Source organism: Coloeus monedula (assembly GCF_965178545.1).
Source record: "Coloeus monedula genome assembly, chromosome: 30".
Taxonomy (NCBI): Eukaryota; Metazoa; Chordata; class Aves; order Passeriformes; family Corvidae; genus Coloeus; species Coloeus monedula.
In genome coordinates, this window is record NC_138810.1 from 1,215,812 (window position 1) to 1,240,348 (window position 24,537).

At 51.8% G+C, this 24,537-nt stretch overlaps 2 protein-coding genes across 2 annotated transcripts; both read left to right on the forward strand.

Annotated features, from left to right (window-relative positions):
- Window positions 1-6,281: 6,281 nt before the first annotated feature.
- LOC309583465 (keratin, type II cytoskeletal 6B-like) lies at window positions 6,282-12,853 on the forward strand (the record flags this gene model as incomplete). Its single annotated transcript, XM_082299163.1, has 9 exons — window positions 6,282-6,827; window positions 7,969-8,183; window positions 9,219-9,279; window positions 9,553-9,648; window positions 10,381-10,545; window positions 11,040-11,165; window positions 11,728-11,948; window positions 12,308-12,336; window positions 12,450-12,853. 9 exons carry the CDS (start codon window positions 6,282-6,284, stop codon window positions 12,851-12,853), a joined length of 1,863 nt encoding a protein of 620 aa, XP_082155289.1.
- A 4,829-nt stretch (window positions 12,854-17,682) lies between these two features.
- On the forward strand, window positions 17,683-23,051 carry LOC309583459 (keratin, type II cytoskeletal cochleal-like; the record flags this gene model as incomplete). The annotated part of the gene is made up of 9 exons (XM_082299152.1): window positions 17,683-18,438; window positions 19,256-19,476; window positions 20,269-20,329; window positions 20,846-20,941; window positions 21,048-21,212; window positions 21,334-21,459; window positions 21,759-21,979; window positions 22,092-22,126; window positions 22,516-23,051. The coding sequence occupies 9 exons, from the start codon at window positions 17,683-17,685 to the stop codon at window positions 23,049-23,051; spliced, it is 2,217 nt and encodes a 738-aa protein (XP_082155278.1).
- Between the last annotated feature and the right edge of the window lie 1,486 nt (window positions 23,052-24,537).

Below are 24,537 nucleotides of genomic sequence, written 5' to 3' on the forward strand. Positions count from 1 at the left end.
TCAGCTGGGTTTCAAAGCTAGTATGGGCACATCTCTGGCCATGGAAGGAAGAGTTTCCCAAAACAGGAGATCTAAGTCAAACAGTGAAGGAATCCCCATCAGAAACAATGAAATCAGAGTGACTTGGCACCTCTGAAGGAAGCTGTGGCTGCCCTTCCCTGGAAGTGTCCAAGGCCAGGCTGGATGGGGCTTGGAGCGGCCTGGGACAGTGGGAGGTGTCCCTGTCCATGGCAGGGGGCAGAATGAGATGAGCTTTAAGGTCCCTTCCAGCCGAAACCATTCTGTGGTTCTATGATTCCATGGCCTTAGAGGGGGGAGGGATCATCACTCCAGAGGTGCCATGGCTGTTGCTTTCCTTTATCTCCAGGAAAGTGTGGTTTCGTGGCTATTCAGGGTGTTAATCTCTGGAAATGGAGGTTCCAACCCTGCAGGCTTTGCTGAGCCAGGGACATAAAGAGTGTGGAGCCCAGTGATCCATCTGGCTGCTCCAGGGCACTGGAGCTTTAGGGAGCGTTGGAGCAGGTGTTCCTGAGCATTAGGGCTGCAATGGAGCTGGTTGCCAACTCCCCCAGGACAAACCCTGCCTTTATCTCCACTTACTCCAGTGGAGAAACCATCCCACACGGCACACGCACCGAGCTGCCAGCGCTGGGGTGACACACCGAGGCTTTCTGTGTGTTGGTGGCAAAATGAATCACAGGAGTGACTCCAACCATTCATTAAGGTAATGGGTACATCCTCCAGAAGCTCAGCCTTCTGTCATCTCCTTAATCTGAGTGTCCATCTGGGAAGTTTAATGAATAGGTGTTCACCACACCATTGTTACTTCTCCTGCCTCGAATTTGTCCCTTTATTTTGCTGAGGCAGCTGTGGAGAGATAAGAACGTCTGCTCTTGGATCACCCTGCCCGGGCCCTGCTGACTCCTGTCTCCACGTTCTCCTGCAATGGTGGCTTTAGAAAACAATCTTTTCCTTGATGATCCCAAGCTCTCTCGTTGACTGTTCATGGTCTCTCTCTTCAACTTGGTGCCTGGTTTTTAGGCAGCTGAATTTAGGTAAACGACTCATGCTGGAAGTGTTTTTATTTACTGGTTATCTCACCTGCAGAGTTGTTTTTACATGGCCTGTGAGAGGCTTTGACCTCTAACCAACATCTCTCCTTATCCTTCTTCACTTTTAAATTCAGCACAGAGATCGTCTTGCTGATAAAATCTCAGCATTCTCTGCTCCACTGCCAATAAACAGCATGAAATGTTTGTGCATTGGCTCCACTTCACTTTTGCTTTAAAAAAAACCCTAAGTTTACGAAATTAACTCTGTTACATCAAGCACCTGCTCACTGAGCAGCTCCTCCCTGTGGTACTACAGATACTGGTGTGACACACAGACAGATTTCCAGACCTATGGATGGGAACTAGTTGAAATTCTGTGGCTGAATTTCCCTCCTCCCACACTCTCCCCTTTCACTCAGCTGCTGGAAGGCATCTCCGGAGTCCCCGGCTGGCTGCATGCATGAAGGAACACGTTTTCTGATTAAAACCATCTGTACCATAGAAGAGATGAGACAACTCTCCTGTGGAGCAGCACAGCCCTATTTCCCACCTCCAAATCTGATGTCCTCCCCGTGGGTGATTTTTTGCCAAAAGCCACTTCCAGTGGACACCTCGTGCCCTCAGGGGGCTCTCTGTCCACAGGGCGACTCCCTCCACTGCTCCTTCCCAGCTGCTCTGCTTTCATCCCGACACCACCACTCCGGTCCCACCCCATTACTTGGAGCCCTCCTGGTCCCTCAGCCCCGAGCACTGGCACAAAGTTGTCAAAATGCCTCACAAATTCCTACACAAAGGAGGAATGTTCCAAAGGAAGGGGGTGGGCAGTTGTGGTGGTTGGTACAAAACCTCTTTGTCTCTTGCGAAAGGTGACTCCATGTGCTCCTCGTGTGAGACATCACCTTGGGGAGGGGCATTTTACAGACCCATGGAATATCCTGAGTTGGAAAGGACACACCAGAATCATCAGTCCATCTCCTGGCCCTGTACAAGACATCCCAAAAATTCCAAAAGTCATGTGCCTGAGAGCACTGCCCAACATCTCCTGGAGCTCTGGCAGCCTTGGACCCGTGACCATTCCCTGGGGAGCCTGTTCAGTGCCCCACCACCCTCAGAACGTTTTCCCAATATCCACCCCTACCCTCCTGACACAGCTCCAGCTGTTCCCTGGGTGCTGTCCCTGCTCACAGAGAGCAGAGAATGGAGCTGCCCCTTGGGATGAAGATGCAGCCCCTGATGAGTCTCCCCTCAGTCTCCTCCAGGCTGACTTCATATAGACCCTCCAGACTCTTCCCCATCCCCTTCCCCATCCCTCTGTCCCTCCTTTGGACCCTCTCCAACCTCTTTAGGTCTTCCTTATATTGTGGCACCCAAATCTGCCCCCCAAATGGAGGTGAGGCTGCCTCAGCCCGGAGCAGAGCAGGACAATCCCCCTCCCTGGCCTGACCGGGCTGGGCCCGGTGCCCCCAGGACAACAGTCCCTGCTGGCTGCCAGAGCACACAGGTGGATCCTATTGGCTCATTTTGTTCTCTGAGCAGACTGTCACCACACCCAACACTGGTGATGGGACCACACAGGTCACCTACAGTCCAGCATGAGGAAGGGAGAAGTTTTGGGAAGGTCTCACCTGGAAACACCTCAAGTGCAAGTGGTGCATATGGGCAGGAATCATGGAACAGCCTGGAAGGAACCTCAGGAATTATCTTTTCCATCTCTTTGCCCCAAAGCAGCATAAATGGACAGGGACGGTCCAGGCTGAGGGTGACGAGCGGCTGTGGAGCAAGGTTACTGGTTCCCAGTTTCAGACCATCATCTCTACCCCAGTCCCCACTAATCCCTGTCTGCTTTGATGTGGGAGCCGAATCAAGCTGCACTTAAGAGATGGGGAACCTTGGGAGAGCAGGACGAGCAAAACCAGCAGGAGGTGTCCCGGGGGCCTCGTTAACCCTTTTAATGGTGACTTCGTGTCCCTTCTGCAGGGAGCCACAGAACCTGCCCAGCCTGCAGGGAGGGAGGGAGAGCACCACCACCACCAGGCCCCGACAGCTGCGTTGTTCAAGGAGAGGGTCTTAAAAAGCACTTTTCTCACTGGGACATAGCAGACTCAGGAGGCTGTCAGATGGTTTTTCCAGCCAGAATCCCAACAAGAGGTTGGAAATCCCCCTAGGCTCTCCCTGTCTGCAGGGGTGGCTTAGCAGGTCCCAGTTTAGTAGGTGCTTAAGCAGAATGAATTTATCTGGGCACATGTAAATATTGAAGGTGTTAAAGTCTCATGAAAGCCACCACAACTCAAGGAATGTTTAGGGCCAAGCAGCTCAGGGGTTTCCCCTGTAAACCTGGGTGGAAGCTGTAGGTTTAAATCAAAGATGAATCCCTGAGAGAAGCGGTTTCATATCCTCCTTGGAAAGAGGGAGGTTGGTCCCTCTCTGCCAACACCATCTCACCCACAACCAGCCAGGACAAAGTGTGAACACATGAAAATATCTCAAGGAAGATGACCTGTGCATGAAAGTCATCACAACCCTTCTGCTGGGAAGCCCAAATCCCACTGGAGTCCTTCCTGCTTTGAAGTCGGTGGAACCTCCACCGTGTGACTCTGAACTGGCTTTGTGAAAGCTCAGCAGCTGCAAACCACAAGCACTGCCCTGGACTGGCTCCCTCTGATGTGCAAGGCTGGGCACCTGGAAAAGCCACTTCTTAGGGATACGAGCAGGAGCCAGAGGTTGAATATCAGGTTTGTTGTGGAGGAACAGCCCGACAGCTCTTCATTCACTACAAGGGATTGCTGGGCTTGCAGCTGGAGGAGGGTGATTGTCCCATGAGCAGCATTTTCCCTGTTTTCCAACAAACCCAGGGATCTGGAGGGTGTGCAGCCCTGAAATGTGTGTCACCCGTGTGGCACAAGGCACTCCATGGTGGATGGCTGAGCAGAGACATGGGGGATAACTGGGACCTGAGCTCAGCCAGACGCAGATTTCTCCCAGCTGGAAAAACTGGGAAGTTGTTGTCCTCAGGGAAGAAGGGCTGTGTCTTTCTTGCCGTGAAGAGGAGCTGGAGTCTCTCTGTGGTCCTGCTGGGCAGCAGAGCTCGGAGCAGCGGCTGGTCCTGGTCCCGCAGCTGTGCAGGGCTGAGCCACGGAAAGCAGGACTAGAGCCCGGCTTCTCCCTGTTTTCAGCTTGCTCATGGTTGTGCCGGCCTAAAAAAGTTCATGAAAGTCATGTCTGGACCTCCCTAAGGGCTCAGTGCTGCTTTGTCCTATCCGTGAACACCCTGTCCCCAGGCAGTGCTCCACGTTTGACTTCAGACCACACACCCCGTGTCCTCTCCAGGGATTGCACCAACACTTTGGCTCAAAATAAAACTCATTTCCAAAATACTTCTTCTCTTTTCACTTGCATGCAAGAGGTCCCAGTGCTTGGATTACCTCGAAGTGACACGAAGGATGTGGTGCCCAAAAGCTCATTTGATTTCCCCAGCTATCTGCAAATGAGAGTTCTGGGGGAGTGAAACGCGTTCTTGGCCACAACAGGGGGTTGGAATGAGATGAGTTTTAAGGTCTCTTCCAACCCGAACCATTCCATGACTCCATGATTCTGTGAAAGTACATCTCATTGCAAGATGTGCATCCCAATATACTCCGACCAGCATAGCTATAATGCAGCGACTAAGCGATTATCATTAAATACAGTATTTTGATCATTTCAACCCATTATTAGACCTGTTAAAAAAAAAGGAAAGACCCTTCGAGGAAATACTCCACAAATATTCTAAATATCCTGATTCTTTTTCCTGACTTTTAATTCAAGACAATGCATTCCATGTCGACAAAAGCACTGAGTCCTCCCAGAACCAGTTCATTTTGCCCCAGCAAAGATGTAAAGATTTCTCAGGGCAAGCTCTGCAATTCCATGTGTTTCTGTGATTAGACCCCTTTTTTTAAGGCAAAAAAGGAACCTTATTTGTTTCCAAGAAAACTCAAAAATCTTTTTAAGAATTTTAATTAAGACAGGACGATGCCTTCTCATTACCAGTATTACTGGAGGGATTTAATGTCAAAAAGGTGTGTCACGGGAACACCAGGCAAAACCTTCTCTCCAGCTGATATTTCTCAACCTGTTTGTAACACTTCACTTCCCTACTTTGTCACTTCTCCTGTTCTCGTGAATCTGCTGCGTGCCCCAGTCCCATCACTCCCAGATTCGAAATTTAGCACCTTCCCTGGGCACATAACTCAGCAATAAATCACTGCCATTTCCCAGAAATTCCTTATCTTCAATTCCGTGTATTCTGAGCGGCAGAGGAAGCCCCGTTGGGCCCTGGCACAGGGTGCCCAGAGAAGCTGTGGCTGCCCCATCCCTGAAAGTGTCCCAGGCCAGGTTGGATGAGGCTTAGAACAACCTGGGACAGTGGAAGGTGTCCCTGCTCACTGCAGAGGGTGGGATGGGATGAGCTTAAAGGTCCCCTCCAACCCAAACCATTCCATGATTCCATGATTCTGTGAAACCCCAGCTTCCCAGAGCATCCTCCCCATGACCAAACTCATCCTCGGCACCACCTCACGCTGTTCCTTCTCCATGAATACAGAAACCACCAACCCCATCCTGCTGGTCAGCACCTGAATTCTCTCGGAGAGCCACAGCCATCCCCACAAGAGGAAGGAATAAATGCTTACGAGAACACTCCCAGCAACGTCAGTGCTGAGCTGGGATGGATCCGCCTTCCCTCTCCCTGTCACCAGCGGTCATTGCCCAACAGCCTGCCCGGAGCTGGCCACGGACCCTGGAAGGGGCGGCATCGCCACGACATTTTGCAGGAGGTCTTGAAACGTAATTAAACGCTGTGGTGAAACCAAACCGTAAACAAGCCATGAATAAAACCCCCTTGAATTATTTTGCTAAACTATAATTACACAATAAGGAAGCAGATTAATTAAGTAAAATATAAGTCCTGAAACTGAAGCTTGCAAGCAAAGCAGTTTATTTTAATTTCCACATTATTTCATATGAGATAGAAGTGTTTGCTGTGGGTTTAAAATGTTGGAATCCATTCCTTGCTGCCAGGCAGACCAAACCCAGTGGATAAATTAAATTTTTGCATCTGAGGCACCTCCTGAAATGTATATAAGGAGAAGGGCTCTGCCTCAGAGGAGCTAAAGGAGATCTCCTTCTTCCAGTCCCTGCTCCTCTCTTGCTCCTCCGCGTCGCCGTTACTGCCCGCCCGCCCCAGCCACCATGAGCCGACAGTGCTACACCTCTGGCTCCATCCTGGGAAGACGAGGCTTCTCCTCGGCATCTGCCGTCTGTGGCCTGGGCAGGGCCAACAGCAGCTCGGCCTCCGTGTGCCAGCCCGTGGGACGGAGGTGTGGGATCGGCGGCTTCAGCAGCCGCAGCGTCTGTGACCTGGGCAGAGGGCAAAGGATTTCCTTCGGTGGGAGCTGCCGCAGCGGCGTCTACGGCGGTGCTGGCGTTGGGCGCTGCGGTGTCGCTTACGGCGGGGGCCGCTTTGGCACCGTCGTGGGCTTTGGGAACTGTGCGAGCTTCGGGGGCCTGGGCAGCTACAGAGGCCTGGGGGATGGCGTGGCCGTGGGGGGCTACGGCGGTGGCATCGGCATCGGCCTCGGCGGAGGGAGGTCCGAGGGGATTCGCGGCGTCAGCATCCACCCCGAGCTCCTCAAGCCCCTGTGCGTGGGCGTGGACCCTGAGGAGTGCCAAGTGCGGACCCACGAGAAGGAGCAGATCAAGAACCTCAACAACCAGTTCGCCTGTTTCATCGACAAGGTGAGAGCCCACTTTCCCTGCCCCGCGTCCCTCAGCTCCCAGGGCTGCATGTCCCCAGAGACAACATTGGGAGCTATTTCTCCTGGTACCCTGGTATTTAAACATTTCTGATGAACCATGGTGGTCCTGGCCTGGAGACCCTCTGGATTTAAGCCCTGCACCAAGGCAACACCACCAGTGTTGTACCTTTGGATGGTCACCAACCTGCTAAAGAGCTCAGTCAGGAGCAGCTCCAAGGACACAGTAAATGCAAACCTGTGAGTGATGAGATGGAGACACAGAAGGATAGGAAATTTTAATCCAAGTGTATAACCTGATGTTGCTCTCACAAACCTATAAACTCCAAAGGACTTCTGCATTCTTAAAATAGTTTGTGTTTCATGAAGGTGATGTGGAAGGATGAATTTAACTAAAACGGGAGGAACTATTTTAATTTCTCTGTCCCTCTACTCTGTGAATTAAATGATTTGGTGAGTTCCTAAAAAGATGCAATTTATCATTGTTTTCTTGGCTATGTTTAAGGGTTTTCACGACTGTTTAGAGAGCTGTTATGGGAAAGAATTTTTCAAGCAGCAAAGAAAATCTGCTCTGTCTGATCTGATCTTGATTTTCCTGGAGAGTTGTTCTGCAACTGGAAAGACTGAATCCACCCAGGAGCAGCAACTCCTGCTTCCTCCCATTTGTAATATGACTTATTCATGACCCATCAAGGTTTTAGAGAGCCCTTTAATCTAGCAGTGAAAGGCATGATAAGTATCCATGATTGGAGTTTAGATCAGATACATCCAAATGAGGTCCTGGATGGAGCTTTTAGTGCTGAGAAAGACTTGTTACTGCCCTGGGCCTGTCAGGAGGCCAATGATCCGGTTCTGGGGGAGAAGGGGAGGTGTCTGGCTGAACCAGCGTTGGTTGAACCCAGGACTGGCCTCAGCACAGAGTGAAGGCACTGATGTTGCTCAGCCTGAGATTCGAGTCCTGGGTGGGACCAGTTTAGCTCAGAGAAGATGCCGGTCCCATTCAACCCCCTGAGACAGCAGCACCTGGCCATTTGCAATTCTGATTTGATTTTCACGTTTCCCTTTGGGAAGTGGAGAAACCCTGGCACAGGAGGGCCTGACTCTCCCATCTCTTCCCTGCGCAGGTGCGGCTGCTGGAGCAGCAGAACAAGGTGCTGACCACCAAGTGGGAGCTGCTGCAGCAGTATGTGCTCCCAGCTTCCCGGAGAAACTTGGAGCCTGTGTTTGAGAACTTCATCTGCAACCTGAGGAAGCAGCTGGAGTGTGTGATGGGGGAGCGTGAGCGGCTGGAGAATGAGGAGCGGTGCCTGCGGGACCTGGTCCAGGAGTTCAAGTGCAAGTAAGTCACGCACAGGGAAGCAGCAGACCCAGACACTGCTGGCCTGGGGGTGTTCCTGAGTGTGAATCTACGGGAATTGCACTGCATGGATCCAAAAACTGGGGCACAGGGCAAGGCTCCGCAGTACTGGGTGAGTTTCCTGCACTGGACACCCAGTGCTGCACTGGGAGATGCTGGTGCTGGACTGGGAGAGGTTTTCAACCCCAGTTTCTTTAGGGAGCAGGATAGGAAACCATTTTTCCTCAGCCTCCTGCACAGCCCTGTGGTTTGCCATATCAAGTCTCCCCCATCAGCTGTGCTTGTATCTTCCCCAGTGCCATCCATTCCCACAGAACCCTCAGCCAAATTTCTCCACCCCACTCTTTACCCACATCATGTTGGGATACATTCTCTCTTCCCAGAGGGAATGTGGGAATTTCTTTTTCTAATCTAAGCTGCAGATACTCCTAAAAATCTCCCTGTGTACTCTGCTAAGCCACAAACCAGGTCACTGGATCAACCTTTGCCCAGAGTTCATCGTCTCAGGTGTTTTTTCTTGCTGAGCCACCACCGAGCAGGTCCAAGTCACAGAATCAGCATCTTGTGAAAGTTCTTCCAGGTCCCAATTACTGAGTCATTATGCCCTGACTGTGCTCCCGACTGCACCCTGGAGTTTCGCAGGTTGCTCAAGCTCCTGACCTTCCCCTGGGGCATTTTGGCCACAGTCTCCCCATAAACACTCTGAGCAGAGTCCTGCATGCTCTGGAAAAGCATCTCACAAAGCAGCAGGGCTGGAAGCAGCAATCCAAGCCTCCAGCTTTGCATTTCTGGTGGTTTGGCTGGATTTTCCTCTGGCTTCAGCCACCCAAACCGCTGGTTTGGCTAAAACAGATGAATAAATCCCAGCGAGGGGGTAAGAAACAGCAATGAAGCAAAAATAGTGATAAAAAATGAGGTGCAAAGAGAAATCTCATTTTCCATGGTCTGCACTGGCTGGTTGGGTGATGGAGACGGGACCCCCAGGGCTCAGCATCCCCCCACTCCACTTTCCTGCAGGTACGAAGATGAGATCAACAAGCGCACGGCGGCGGAGAATGAGTTCGTGGTGCTCAAGAAGGTGAGTCAGGAGCAGCTGAGGGTAGCCAAACCCTGGGCGTGAGGCCTGTGGGAGAAGTGGGGGGTCCTGGCACCGTGGCACAGCCTGATGGCCCAAAAATGAGGCAACCCAAGGAATCTGGAGGGCCTTTCTGAGGTTTTCAGCACATGCAGCCCAAACCCAGATAGTGCTAAGGGCTGGAAGTAGTGGGGTTTCTCCAAATCTAAAGAAAACCTGGGGTTTGCCACAGTCGCTCCTTCACCTCTTTTCACCTAATTCCTGGTATCTCTCCAGGATGTGGATTGTCTCTACCTGACCAAGGAGGAGCTGGAGGTGAGGGTGGGTCTCCTGCGGCAGCAGCTGGAGTTCCTGAAGTGCATCTACGCTGAGGTAAGAGCCCAATCTGCTCCCTGGGGGAGGCATCATCTCCTGCCCTCCCCACCCAAGTCTTACACCAAGAGTGCAGGGAAAGGTGTTCTTCCTGAAAATCCTGGAATTGCAGCCCAGAACTCTGGCTTTAGATGTGTTTGATAACAACACTGTTGCACCTACTTTGGGAAGGCAAAGGGGGTCTTGGTTGTCTCCTACTTTGCTGCCCACAAAGGGGTTTTTGCCTGAAAACCTCTCAAATTCTAATCCAAACCATCCCTGGGTCGGCTGAATATTTTTAGCACTTGTTCTTTTTACATTAGTCAAAATATTTTTATGAAAATATCACTTCTGTCTAAAATTCCATGAGTTTTTAACAAAACACACAGGGGACACTTTGCACTGACACCTTTTTGAGCTAAACCCCTTTAACTGGGGGCAGCGGGGCCCAAAGAAGCCAGGCCTGAGGGATTCCCAGTCCAGCAGAGCACGGGCACAGCCAGGAATGCAGGAGTGGGTTGCTCCAGCAGGATTCCCCACCCTTCCTTCGGGAGCTGCACGCAGCCATCCCACGTTGTGCCACCAAAACAGGTCCCAGCTGCCAGGTCTTGCTGGACACGAGTCACCCAGCTGGAGAACCCCATGTTGGGAGGTCATGGGAGAACCTCCTCCAACCAGACCTCCCTTGCTGGGGTTGCCACTGGCCTGGCTGGGGCTGGTTGAGGGAATGGGACTGACACTCTGGTCCTGCAGGAGAGAGCTCAGCTGGACTGTCAGCTGTGTGACACCTCTGTCATCGTGCAAATGGACAACAGCCGGGACCTGGACATGGAGGGCATCATCAAAAGCGTGGAGTGCTGCTACGAGGAGATCGCCCAGAAGAGCAAGGCCGAGGTGGAGGCATTCTACCAAACCAGGGTGAGTATTCCATGAATTTTCATGACAGACCATTTCTGAGACCGTTTATGAGACCATTTCTGAGACCATTCCCGTCCTCCATGATGCAACTTTAACCCACTCCACATTGTGTACTAGCTGCAGTTTGCTATAGAAAGTGCCAAAAAAACCCAAACCCAAACCCAAGCCAACCTTCAAAGTGTGGTTTGAGACATTTCGGTACAAGCAGAGCAGATCAGGGCGTTCAGAGATGTCCCCTTTGTGCACCCTCAGGTGCATCCCCACTTCCCAAAGGGCAAATCATAGAACCCTAAGACTGGAAAAGACCTCCAAGATCAGCAAGTCCAGGACTCACCTGAGGCTGTCACCTTGTCCATGCTGAGGCCATGGCTGGGTGGTGCCCTGGGGGCACTGACCCCCGTGCAGCTCCAGAGATTTCCATCTTCCTGGGAAGGTAGGGGGCCTGAGAAGGGGAGATTTGGGTGCATTGACATCATCCTCTTCCTGTGCAACAGCTGGAGGAGCTCCACAGCAGCCGGGGCAAGTTCTGTGATGACCTGAGGAACAACCAGAGTGAGATTGCCGAGCTCAACAGGATGATCCAGAAGCTGCAGTGTGAGTCGGACAACGTGAAGAAACAGGTAGGACCAAGGGATGGATCCAGCTGGGAGCTCAGCTCCTCCGTCAAAGAGCATCGTCCTACCAGCTCCCACCCTGTGGAGCTGCAAAGAACCCCCCGCCCCAGATTAGATCTGTTTTAACTTCTCATCTGCTGGTCATGCACACTAAAAAGCAGATCTCTCCTCACAAATAAGAAGTGCATTGGTTTGGCTGTGCCAGAATCAGTGTTTGCTGTGGGCTCCCACCCAGTTGCAGCCAACAGATCCCATCACCTTCATCCCAAAAAGCTTGGCCACCACAAATCCAGCCTAAATCTTGTCTCTCTGGCACTTCCTGGCTGGGAAGTAAGGGGTCACATGAGCAACCCTGTGGAGATACCCCTTAATATCACCCCGGCTGCCCTCTTGCCCAGAGAAAATGTGGCTGGAAGTGTCTGGGGCCAGGTTGGATGTGGTTTGGAGCAGCCTGGGCTAGTGGAAGGTGGCCCTGCCCATGGCAGGAGATGGGACTGGATAGGCTTTGCTTTGCTTTACTTTACCATACTGAAGCTTTGTGGGAATGTCCTCCTGTGGCTGTCCCCAGATCTCAGCCCTGCAGACGGCCATCTGTGATGCTGAGCAACGGGGGGACTGCGCCCTCAAGGATGCCCGGCAGAAGCTGGTTGACCTGCAGACAGCTCTGCAGCAGGCCAAGGACAAGATGGCCTGTCTGCTCAGGGACTACCAGGAGCTGCTCAATGTCAAGCTGGCCCTGGACATTGAGATTGCCACTTACAGGACGCTGCTGGAGGGAGAAGAGAGCAGGTAGGAGCAGCCCTGGATGCACCTTGTAAGGAGGGTCAGCAAAAGGCAAAGGGAGGGAAAAGAAATGTTGCACCCAGGGGTACAGAGGGGAACAGGGCCCCTTTTCTATCCCCATGGGTGTAGGAGGGGATCATCCTCTCATCCAAAAAGAGGATGGGATGTTAGTATGACCATGGAATTCGGGACCCAACCCTGCAGAGCTTTGGTGGGCAATTTGAACAAGCACCTCTCACCCCGGTGCACCTAAAGGGCTGAAGGACCTGTCAGGTTTCTAAGGAGGCAGTGGCTGGGCTCTGCTTGCCTGCCGTTTGCAGAATATGTCCCTAAATCCACCTCTGAGACGTTTCTTTCCTTGGCAGGATATGCACTGGCAACCCTGTGAGCGTAGGTGAGTTAATGAACCCCCCGTCGTTTCCTTACAAGCCTTTTAAGCCTGTAACCCTCCTTTGAAGCCGGGTTTTCACTGCTCTGGGCATAACCGAGCCTGTTTTTCCCCCGCAGCCGTGGTCAGCGGCGGGGGCACGGTCGGGGAGTGCCGATCCCTGTCTGGAATCGGAGGCAAATGCACCGTCAAGACCGGAGGGGCCGGCGCGGGGCTGGGCATGGTCTCGTCCTTCGGCAACGCCGGGTTCAGCACCCGGAGCGTGGATTGTGTCCCCAAGGTCGGGGCAGGATTCGGGGCCAGAAGCGCCGTCAGCTGCGTGGGGAGGGAAGTGCTCACCGGGGTGGACGGGGTCCAGTGCGCCCCCGGGATGGGCAACCTGGGCAACCTGGGCAACCTGGGCAACGTGGTGTGCGCAGGGGTGGAGCAGTGCGGCGCCGGGCCCGTGCTCATCCCCGGGCCCCCGGGGGTCTGCGGGAACAGGTTCAGCACATCCGTGCGCGTGGTCAGGACGAGCCGGTAGAGACCGGCGGGGCGCGACACGGCAGATTTTATAATAATCAGCATTTCTGCAATAAAACAGTATTCCCCCTCCCTCTGACAGCCACAGGGATCACACAACCATGCGCTAGGACATCGCTCTGCCTAAACCCTTTGCCCGACAAACCCCACCCTCTCTCTGATGTCTTTCTTGGGGGAAACGCCCCCCTGCCCCCCTCAGCCAGGTGAGATTTTCATTTCAGAGACCATTCCTGTCTCCACACATCATCTTGGCTTTTCAATCACCCTTCCCTGCTCGACCCCTTTCCAGCAGAGACTAATGCAGCTATTGCAAAAGGATGAAAAATTTGGTCATCCCAACTTCAGAGAAGCCACAATTTAATTGTCTGAGACGAAGCTGCAGCTGTAATTTAACTTCTTTAATGACAGCAGAAAAATCCAATTTTTCCTGTTTACGAGAGGGTTGGGAATGCTTATGTAAATTGGTCCAGGTTGCTACACCGTGTTTGGTAGAGCAGATTTTAATTATGCCCCGACGAGCACCTTATATTTCTGTAGTTAAATGCATGCGTTGTTTTTCCTGTGTGTAATAGACGGAGTTAAAGCTTTTAATGTGTAAGTGAACAGAGTTATTACCCTTCGCTTACTCCAGACTTTCAGCTGTACCTTCAATAAACTCCATGCATAATTCATGCTGCACTGCCTGGGCTTTATTTCCCTCCCTGATATTGCAAATCATAGAAGTTTCCTCAAACCTGGGTCTCCAAATGGGTGGAGTTTGGAGCTTCAAGAAGTTTTTGTCTGCTCTCCTTCCTGAAGCACCTTTGCATACCTTTATTCCATCCAATGATCAGTGTGGCCACAAGGAAGTCTGGAATGAGGCTCTTTAACCATCCGTGGGATAAGCAGTTTGCTTGGGATCTCTCACAGTGTCTGGGATCTCTGGAGACTGAACAAAAAGGCAGCCAGGCACTTGTTTAAAGAAATCAGTGAGAACCAGCTCAGGGAGTAACAGGAAAATAATCCTACACCACACCTGTGAAACCCTCCCACGAGAGTGGGCTGATTTTAGAAGAAAGTAAGAGGAAAGTGCAGCTTCCCAAAATGCAGCACCAGGGGCTCCTTCCTCAGCCCTCACCTTCCTTAAAATATGTGAACTCACACAAAGAGCAGGGGCTGGACCTGTGGCTGGACATGCCCCTCCATCATCCCTTCCAGGGAGGGAAAACCCTCTCCCACAATTTTAGGAAACTGGGATTTAGGAGAAATCACATCGCCCTCTCCCCTTTCTCTATGAGGGTCGTAGAACCATGGAATATCCTGGGTGGGAAGGGACCCACAAGAATCATCTAATCCACATCCTGACCCTGCACAGGACACCCCAAAAATCCCACCAGATGCTTGACTGTTATCCCAATGCTCCCTGAGTTCTGCAGCGTTCCCAGTTCCCCTGGACAGTGACCCACTGATGGGTCTCTATGACTTGGCTGTGAGGATCTTGCCGTGGTGCCAACTCAACCCAGCCGGATGCACAGCTGGAATCACGGGAAAACCAAGCGGCCCTGCAGCTCCTCCCTTCCCACAGCTCCCCATGGCACAGCCCACGGCCCCTGAGCCAGCTCTGCTCTGCATCACCCTTGGAGAAATCCCTCTGTCCTCGTCCAGCCTGGAAAGGCCCAGGGTGTGGGCAGGTTCATCTGCCCTTGAAAGGCTCACCGAGAACCAGGTGCTGTCATTTATTCCCCGATGTCCCACTCCACTTCCAAGACTTCCCTGCTGGCTCAGGGCTTCTTTCCCTCGACCTCTCCTGGGCTGGAGGATGAGCTCAGTCCCCATCCCAGACTCAGTCTGTCCTTGCTGCTGGGATGGGGATGAACCCACCATGGGATGCACTCTGGCCTCTGCTGCTCTCCCAGCATGGGGCATTCGGGCTCCCCTCGTGGTTTATTGGATGTGATCAACAGGGAGCAGAGCACTAATTGTATTTTAATAAATGCCACAGTGGCTGGGGGGTGGTGAAAGCCAAGTGGGTCAGCCTTGGTGAGAAAGCAAAACTCACCCCCCTAAAAATGTTTTTGGAAACATCTTCATCTTTTCTGCTCCATGAACATGACTCGGGCTCCATCTCATTTCTATGTAAATACCAAGCAGAAACACCCAAACAAGAAGCTTTCAGTGCCCCAACAGCTCATAATTTATGTTGATCACCTCCCTGCAAAGCAATACCTGCACACCAAACACCAGCCAGCTCCCCGGGGGACAAAAGCAGCCTGGCAGCTCTTGCATTTCTGGGAGAAAACCTTTAATCATCCCTGTCCTCAACTCCCAACTATTGCAAAACCCATGTTTGCTGCTGCCTGCTTGAAGATGTCCATGTAGATCAGGGTATTTTGGAGAGAAAAAAGCCGGAAATGTGCGTTTGGGATGGATGGAGGTCAAATCTTGCACAGTGTCACTCCCAGAGTCTTTCGTAAATTCATAGAGTCTAAAACAGTGGATTATCAGAGAGGTTGGGATAGAAAGGATCTTATAAACTGTCTTGTTCCACCCGCTGCCATGGGCAGGGCCACCTTCCACTATCCCAGGGGATATCCTAGCCTGGCCTTGGCCACTTCCAGGGATCCAGGGGCAGCCACAGCTTCTCTGGGAAATCCATTGCAGGGCCTCCCCACGCTCACAGGGAGGAATTTCTTCCACATATTTAACTGTGACTTTCCCTCTTTCAGCTTGAACCCAGAGGCTGGCAGAGTTGATCCAAGCAGACACGTGAAAATGCCACATCTGCCTCTGGGTTTGGAGCCCCAGCCCTCGGCTCCTCCACACCACCAACCAGGCCAGCAAGGAAAGGGAGCGATTTTCAAGTGGCCTTCGCAGCGCTCGCATACCCTGTGGATAACGAGCCGAGGGGAGAGGAGTGTGGGAGCCTAAAGTGACAATTCCCTCTTTCTTGTTGGCAGCCCCACCTTTAATCCCATTACATTCATTCTGCTCTAACATCTGATCTGAACCCGTTCTTCAGCTTCAGGACAAGCTGCCTTTACTGGGGTCAAGCAACCATGAAGACAAAATCTCATTTTCCCATCGCACCCTGGCTTTGAATTTTATGCAAATCATCGAAGCAATGGATGCTCATGAATTTCAAGTGACATTCCAGATTCAGACCCACATTTTCCAAAAAGAAACAAGCTGACCTGTACCATCTGGGAATCATTTCTCACTGCAAAGGGAAATTCTCTTTCAGTGCCCCAGCTCTCCCGTTCGAGCCTGCCTGGCAGCCTTTCTCCAAGCATAATCAGACACTTGGTCTTCTGTGTTCAGTAGCAGCTATTTCATTGTTCTTCCAGAGATGCCAGTGAGAGTTTAGCTCCTCAGTGATTTTGTAGCACTGGGGCACAGGGATGCGTTTTGAAGGGCAAGTAGAGTCCTGTCCTGTAAATGTATTTAAGCTCCAGTTGTGCAGAGTGCAGGCAAAGCCACCAGGACAGCCCCACAGCAAAAACCAGCTGAGCTCTGACATGCAAGGGATGAAACACTCTCAGCACTGCAGTTCCACAAAGTCTGAGATGCCAGAAAGTGTCACCACGCCCTGTTGAATTTGATCTTTTTTCCCAAGGACTCCAAGAAGTAAAATAGGGAGAATTTGTGGGAGTATTTTTCATGCTGGTTAAATCTGCTTTTGGCAGCATTTTGAATGGAAGGTTCAAAGGTCTTTAAAAGAAATCAGAGCGGGAGAGAGCCAGAAACTCAGGACTGACTACATCTTAAAGCAGGCAAATAACATCGTCCCACAGAGCTGGGCAGAGAGTTTTTCAGAAAATCTGCCTCTTCTTTTGAAATGGTTTTTAGGTCAAAATGAAATTGCATCAGTCACATCAGCTAGCTGGAGAAATCCCAACCCAGCCTGTGGGTGGGATGGAGTTGTCCTCTGGAAATGCAAAGAAGAGAAGCCTAGAAAACCTGCCATAGGCTAAATAACGAATATAAATGGACAAAACTTGAGGTGATATTTAAATCTGGAAAGGGCAAAGAGGAAAACTTGATCAGGACCACTTTGTGAAGTCATCCCAATGAGATGGTCCCTGCCCAGGGAGTGGGAACAGCAGACTGGATCAATTAGAGCCCCAAAAGGGATGTCAGGTTTCATGAACATCAAGCTGCCTTCTGCCTTCAGGTGAAGAAACCCCATGAAATATTTTTGTTCAGATTTAACCATTCTGTTCTCACTGTCCTTCACTCGAGTTAGTCCAGAGGACTCTCCACTGATCTCTGTGTTGATGTGCTGCATCTTTTAATTAGAATTGGGGGATGCAAGACTTTATTTCTGGTTTTATAACATTTTAAAATTATTTTCTTTCACAGTGAGGAAATTACAGAATCATGGAATCCCAGAATGGTTTGGGTTGGAAGGGATCTCAAAGACCATCTCATTCCACCCCACCATGGGCAGGGACACCTTGCACCAACTCAGGTTGCTCCAAGCCTCTCCCAACATGGCCTTGGACACTTCCAGGGTTAGGCAAAAGAATATGAAATAAAATAAACAATCTCTGTGAGGATACAGAGGCTTTGCATCAGGCTGAGCTCCCCTGCCAGAAATCTGGGCGTTAGGTAACTCTTCCAGCTGAGCAGATCCAGCCCTAGGAGGTGTGTTTGGGTGCAATCAGGGTTTAACAAGTCTCAGGGAGACAGCTGCCTCCTGGCACGTCAAAACCATGAAGGCACTAAATTGATCACTGGACTTCCATGCAACCAAGCCCAGATCCCTGGGGGATAAAAGGGGCACCCATATTCCCTTTCCTCAGAGAGCTGTGGAGTCTCTCTGGCTGTGCAGGGCCCTTCTCTGCTGCCGCGATGAACCGGACGCTCAGCATGAGGGCAGGAGGTGGAGGCCGATCCTACAGCGCTGCCTCGGCCATAATTCCAAGCAGCAACAGGGCTGGCTTTAGCTCCGTGTCACGATCGGGAGGAGGCGGAGGTGGCTTTGGGAGGCTCATTGGAGGAGGTGGTGCTGGTGCTGGTGGAGGTTTTGGCAGCAGGAGCCTCTACAACCTTGGTGGTAGCAAGAGGATTTCCATCGGGGTTGGAAGCAGCTTCAGAGCGGCTTTTGGGAGTGGAGCTGCCGGTGGCTCCGGCCTGGGAGGTGGCGGTGGTGGGGGTGGCTATGGGCTTGGCGGTGGCGGAGCTGGTGGTGGGCTTGGGCTGGGGCTTGGTGGTGGCGGAGCTGGTGGTGGGCTTGGGCTGGGGCTTGGTGGTGGCGGAGCTGGTGGTGGGCTTGGGCTGGGGCTTGGTGGTGGAGGTGGTGGATTTGGCTTTGGTGGAGGTGCTGGTGGGCTTGGCTTTAGTGGTGGGCAGGGAGGTGGTGGAGGATTTGGCTTGGGTGGACTGGCGGGGCTGGGAGGATTTCCTGGGGGGCTGGGTGGTGGCAGGAACCCGGTGGGATTTTCTGGTGGCCCATCTGGAGTGGGTACAATCCAAGAAGTGACTGTCAACCAGAGTCTGCTGGCACCACTGAACCTGGAGATAGATCCAAACATCCAACAGGTGCGGAAAGATGAGAAGGAGCAAATCAAGACCCTCAACAACAAATTTGCTTCTTTCATTGACAAGGTAAGACCTTGCTGGGTGCTGTGGATCTGTGGTAGAGGGGGAGTGGGGGTCTAGTAGGTACAAAAATAGGACTTCAGAGATCTCCAGTCCTTCACCCATTTCCTCCCTGCATGCCTTTGTTAATTCCCCAAACAATAATGTCCTTATGAACAGTTACAGGGGAGAAAACAAGACAAGAAAATTGTAGGATTAGATCCAGATTTTGTGCCTGAGAAATAACACAGATTAGCTGAAACGGAATAAGCCAGTTTTGGGTCCAGGTCTAGGGGCTCAACCAAACTCCCTCTCTGGGCAATCGCAGCAGATGTGTTGGTCCTTGTTTATTGCCTGCAAGGTGAAATCCTTTATATATTGACCCAATTAACTCAACTGCTCAAGTCCTTCCTTGGCTTTTAATTGGATAAATATGTTGTATGTGTGAGCAAAAGGAAAGGCAATTAGGCCTTTTTGCATTAGTACTCAGACCTTAGCTTTAACGAAGGAACATAAATACCTTACAAGGAAAGAAACCCCAGAGGGTGTGAAAGAAGAACTTCAGTGTCTGATGAAGAAAGACCTGAACCCAAGTTTTCTTACCATTGCTTGTTGGCCTCCTAAATTAAATTGCCTCTGATGGGAACTCTCCACTGAGGGTGGATTTGCTCAGCTACAGGCTGGGCTAACACAGCCCTGGATAATCCTGAGGATATTCCCAGCTTGGAAACTCTTACCTTGGGAATCCCTTGGCTCCTGCTGTGCATCAGTGCCAGTTACTGAATACTGGCTGTCAGCTCACAGATATCTTCTGCCTAAGCCTCTTCTGCTTCCCAATGCTCAGGTTCGCTTCCTGGAGCAGCAGAACAAGGTGCTGGAGACCAAATGGACCCTTCTGCAGGAGCAGGGCCAAAAAAACAACTCCAGCAAGAGCAACCTGGACCCGCTGTTTGAGGCCTACATCAACAACCTGCGGCGGCAGTTGGCCAACCTGCTCAATGAGCGGGGACGCATGGATGGGGAGCTGAAGAGCATGCAGGACCTCGTGGAGGACTTCAAGAACAAGTGAGTGTGAAATGGGGTGTAAATGGTTCAGCTGAACATTGAGCAATGGGAATTTTCACCCAGAGGGTGGTCAGGTGCTGCCCAGGCTCCCCAGGGAGTGGGCACGGCCCCAAGGCTGCCAGAGCTCCAGGAGCAGTTGGACACTGCTCCCAGGCACAGGGTGGGATTGGTGGGGTGTCCTGTGCAGGGTCAGGAGTCAGACTCAACGATCCTGATGCATCCCTTCCAACTCAACTGAATCTGTGATTCTAGAATTCTGTCATTCTATGATTCTTTGATTCTATGGTTCTATGATTAATCTCAAAAAATTCAAATTCTGAAAGGCAAATATCCAGCCTGAAGTATTAACAGAGATTTCTCCAGGAAAGGGGAAAAACTTCCTCCAGTTTGTACTCCAACGTGTAACATAGAACATCACTAATCACCTCCAATACCCCTGCTCAGACGTATCTCTCCCTGCAGGACCCATTTTCCTCAACAGCACCAAAAAAGGTCCATTGACATTTTTCCCAGCAAAAAATGGAGACTCAGCCAGGACACAGCACCTCGTGATGGCTCTTGCAAAGCAAAATCCTCTAAACCAGCTTCACCTTCCTTGTTCTGTCTGCATTAAGTCAAAAATGTCCTTTCAGCCCTTTGAGAAATGGGAATCTCACACATTTGAGCTGGACAATTCCCAGGAGGCTGATATGGAGATGCCACCCCCAGTCCACATCACCTTGCAGTCCTACGTGGACACCTGTTCTGCTTCCCGAGGTCTGACCCAGCACCTCTTTCCCCTTACCCCTGCAGATACGAAGAGGAAATCAACCGGCGCACGGCAGCAGAGAACGAATTTGTGGTGCTCAAGAAGGTGGGTGAGACAACTGATTGCTGAGCCAACCCCAACCATTGCACGGACTGGGAATATCCTGAGGGATGAGAGATCTCGTGGAGCTGTGTCCTCATCCTTTAGAAGGGTTTTAAATCACTGTTTGATCGTGGTATTGCGGGAAAGGAATGGAGGGGCTTGTAGGAGGGAAGCAAAATCTCCTCCCACTCCCATCCCACAACACACCCAGGTGCAAAGCAGACCATGTAGAGACAGAGGGGATCAGTAGTGCTGGGAATCCCAGGTACCAAGGCCAAAGAGCCAGGACCTCCCTCCTTATCCATTTCCAAATTACACACAGCACTTCTCTGGGGCAAGAGGTGCCCTCTTGGTGCTCTTCCAGAGGGGTGTGCCAAGCACAGCTTCTCTACCAGGCAGCAGGGGAACGGGCAGCCTCGTCTCCAGGCTTGGCCATTTCTTGGCTGTGCCAAGGAACTTCTTCCTGGATGAGCAGAGGATCCAGGTGCCACAGGTGCCCCCATAGCTGCTCTTTTCCAGGACGTGGATGCTGCTTACATGAACAAGGTGGAGCTGGAGGCCAAGGTGGATGCCTTGAGTGATGAACTCAACTTCCTTCGAGCCCTCTACGAGGCGGTACAGACAAATCCTCAATTCCTGTCCTGCCACTGTCCTTGGCTGGGGACTGCCACCACTCTGGGGGTTGGGGGAGGTAAGTGCAGCTCCCGTGTGCTTCCCACAGGAGCTGGCCCAGCTCAGTGCCCAGGTGTCTGACACCGCCGTCATCCTGTCCATGGACAACAACCGGGACCTGGACCTGAGCAGCATCATCGCCGAGGTCAAAGCTCAGTACGAGGACATCGCCAACCGGAGCCGGGCCGAGGCAGAGGCTTGGTACCAAACCAAGGTGAGTTGACCCATCATTGCCACAGGAAATCCCTGCTGTCCCTAAGAAGGGCTGTTTGAGCCACGTCTTGTCCAGCCAGACACCTCAGATGGTTCAGGTTCCATCTTCCTTCTCACCTCAGTTTGAGGAGCTGCAGGCTACGGCTGGGAAACACGGTGATGACCTGCGCAACACGAAGGGTGAAATCTCAGAGCTCAACCGGCTCATCCAGAGAATCCGCTCTGAGATAGAGAACACGAGGAACCAGGTAGGAATGGCAAAAGGAGCCGACAGAGCCCCATTCTGTTGTCCCTCAACACCACAGCTCAGCTTTGTTGATTGGGAACTTTTGCACCGTCACTGAAGGTGTTGAACTCCCTCCTGGACAGGGCTCCACACTGTAAAATTTAACTATTGAGTGGTTTTCGCCAGTCTGGCTCTTCAACTCCAGCCACTTTAGCTCAGCCGGAACATTTTCCATGAACACCCCGGCCAGAATGGGTTTCTTCCTTGGGTGACTCTCACTCAAAGGGAAGAGCAGCTTTCCAAGCCCCCTCTCCCTTGCAGTGTGCCACCCTGCAGACAGCCATCGGAGACTCTGAGGAGCGCGGGGAGATGGCCCTCAAGGACGCCAAGGCAAAGATGATTGACCTGGAAGATGCCCTGCAGAAAGCCAAGGCTGACATGGCCCGGCAGCTCCGGGAATACCAGGAGCTCATGAATGTCAAACTGGCCCTGGACATTGAGATTGCGACCTACAGGAAGCTGCTGGAGGGCGAGGAGAGCAGGTGGGAACAAGATCCTTGTGGGGATACTGGTGATTATCACTTTTCCCATCAGAGGTTGGTTCCTCTGCCTGTCTCCGTAATTTTGCTCTAATGTCCTCTAATCCCCCAACAGGCTCAGCGGGGAGGGACTGAACCCCATCAGCTACTGTAAGTATCACAGTTCTGGATCCCAAAGTCTGGCTTTGGGAACAAGGCCTGGGAGCAAGCTTGGGAAAAGGGAAGGTTTGCCCCACATAGGATTTTGGATCCCTCCATTGTCATTAGGGGCTTGTGCAGGGGATGGAAGTTGGGCTCAAGTCCTGTGGGTGCTTCCTGGAACTGGGTGACTCCCCAGGGAAGCTGTGGCTGCCCCATCCCTGGATATGTCCAAGGCCAGGCTGGATGGGGCCTAGAGAAACCTGGGATAGTGGAAGGTGTCCCTGCTCATAGCAGGGGGTGGGATGGGATGACTTTTATGGCCCCTTCCAGCCCAGCCCATCCCATGATTCCATGACTGCCGAGCAGATGTCCAACCCTCTGGTTGCTTTTCCTTGCAGCAGTCATCAGCTCCAGCTCCGGCATGGCTGGTGGAGCTGGCTTAGGAGGAGGATTTGGTGGACTGAGCCTGAGTGGAGGAGGCGGCGGAAGTGGTTTTGGCCTTGGAGGAGGTGGTGGAAGCAGCTTTGGTCTTGGAGGAGGTGTTGGAAGCGGTTTTGGCCTTGGAGGAGGCGGCGGGAGCAGTTTTGGCCTTGGAGGAGGAGGCGGGAGTGGTTTCGGTCTTGGAGCTGGCAGTGGAGGAGGAGGAGGAGGAGGAGGAGGAGGAGGAAGCTACAGCTTTGGAAGCGGAGGAGGACTTGGATTTGGGGCTGGAGGTGGTCTTGGAGGTGGATTTGGAGGAGGGAGTGGTCTGGGCACTGCTGGCAGCCACAGCCATGCTGGAGGCAGCAGCAGCGCCCTGAGCACCAGCGGAGGGAGTTTCAGCTCTGGAAGTGCAAAAGGCACCAACCCAGGTGTGAAAATCGTCTCCAAAACCTCCTCCAGCAAAAAGAGCATAAAAAGCCAAAGCCTGAAGAATGCCACAGAGCACGAGTAAAGCCAAGCCCAGACCCTCCCGTGGTTCCTCTGTTCCTCCTGCCCCATTCTCACCCACCTCCACCCCTCCAGCTGCCTCTGCCCTGCTTCTGCTCTGTAGTTCCCACGCATTTGGATCTCAGGTCAAGAAAAGCAGTGGAACACACGGCAACCAGAGCTCTCCAAGTCCCTGAAACAGGAGTAAAAGGAAAACACAGGCTTAAATTATTGTTCTGAATGGGGAACTGATTTGGTTTTCTACTTGTTTGTTTTTAATAAGGCCAAGCAGTTTGTGATTGTGGCCACCCACAGCCATCAGCTAAAACAGAGCAGATAGCAGGGAGGGTTTTAGCTCAGTTCTGGCCCCCAGAAGCCCAGGGATGGGCTGGGAATGTGTGTTTAGCTCACCCTGCCTTGCCTTCACTGCTGGGATGAGCCCAACTTGCTCCTTCACAGGAGAAGCTCATCTTCATCACAGATCTGGGGTTTTTTTCTGCTGTGTAGAAATCCCCCTGGAGGCCACTCAAAGATCCCAGGCAGTGGCTTGTAATGTCCCTCTTAAAATATCCTTCATTCTGAGTCACTCTTGTGAGATGGAAAATCCCTCTTTCCTCCATTCACAGCCAAGTTTTGAAAGATAAGATTCTTCCAGATATTGCCAAGTTTTGCTGCTGAGTCAGCTCAGGCTCTTGAGCCTGACCAGGCGTTCAGAGCACTCATGTTTGAGCAGCAGCCTGAGATGCCTCCACCCACAGATGAGAATTCAATGTGCCACGAGCTTATCAAAAAGCTTTTCCCAGATCACTCTCCCATTCCTGTTCTTTCTCTTCTTAAATGAGTTTGCCTGCAGTGGCACCTTACACGTAACCTCAGGGGTGGTTTCTGTCAGAGGATTCACCAGTGATTGATCCAGAACCGATAGAAAAGGGCTTGTTTTCAAAATAAAAGGATTTTTAAATTCTAAATAACGTTTGAGACAACGAGTCCTTCAAAAGCAAGTCCATTGTTTGCAGTTAAATGGGGGTTTTGTTCTGTCCCATGCAAGGTTTTGCTGGAATGTCTTCAAAAATTCCCAAATCCTTCAACAGTCCCAGTCTTGCTGTCTTTCCCCACGACCTTGGTTGCAGCAGGTGGGGAGAGTCTGAGACTGTGAAAATCACACTGGAAAAGCTTCCTGAAGGGCCCTGTCCACTGCTCCTGGGGGAATTCCAGCATCTCCTCTCTGTGTGGGTTCCTCTGCCAAAATAAAGAGCTTTGGGCAACTGGGAAGTGCAGCAGGTTCCAGCCCAGTGCATGGGAAATGAGGCAGTCGAAAGCAGGATCCCAAAGGAACTCCAGAGTCCCAAATCTATTTTCCCCTTTTCTGGTGGAATTTACCCCTCTGGCCTTCCACTGTGTCTTTGTATTTTTGGAAAGCACCATTAAAAACAAAAATTGCAGCTTTTTATACTTCCGCAATACTGATGCGACTCCATGTTTCCCTTCCTCTCTCTTTTTGGAATGTGTCC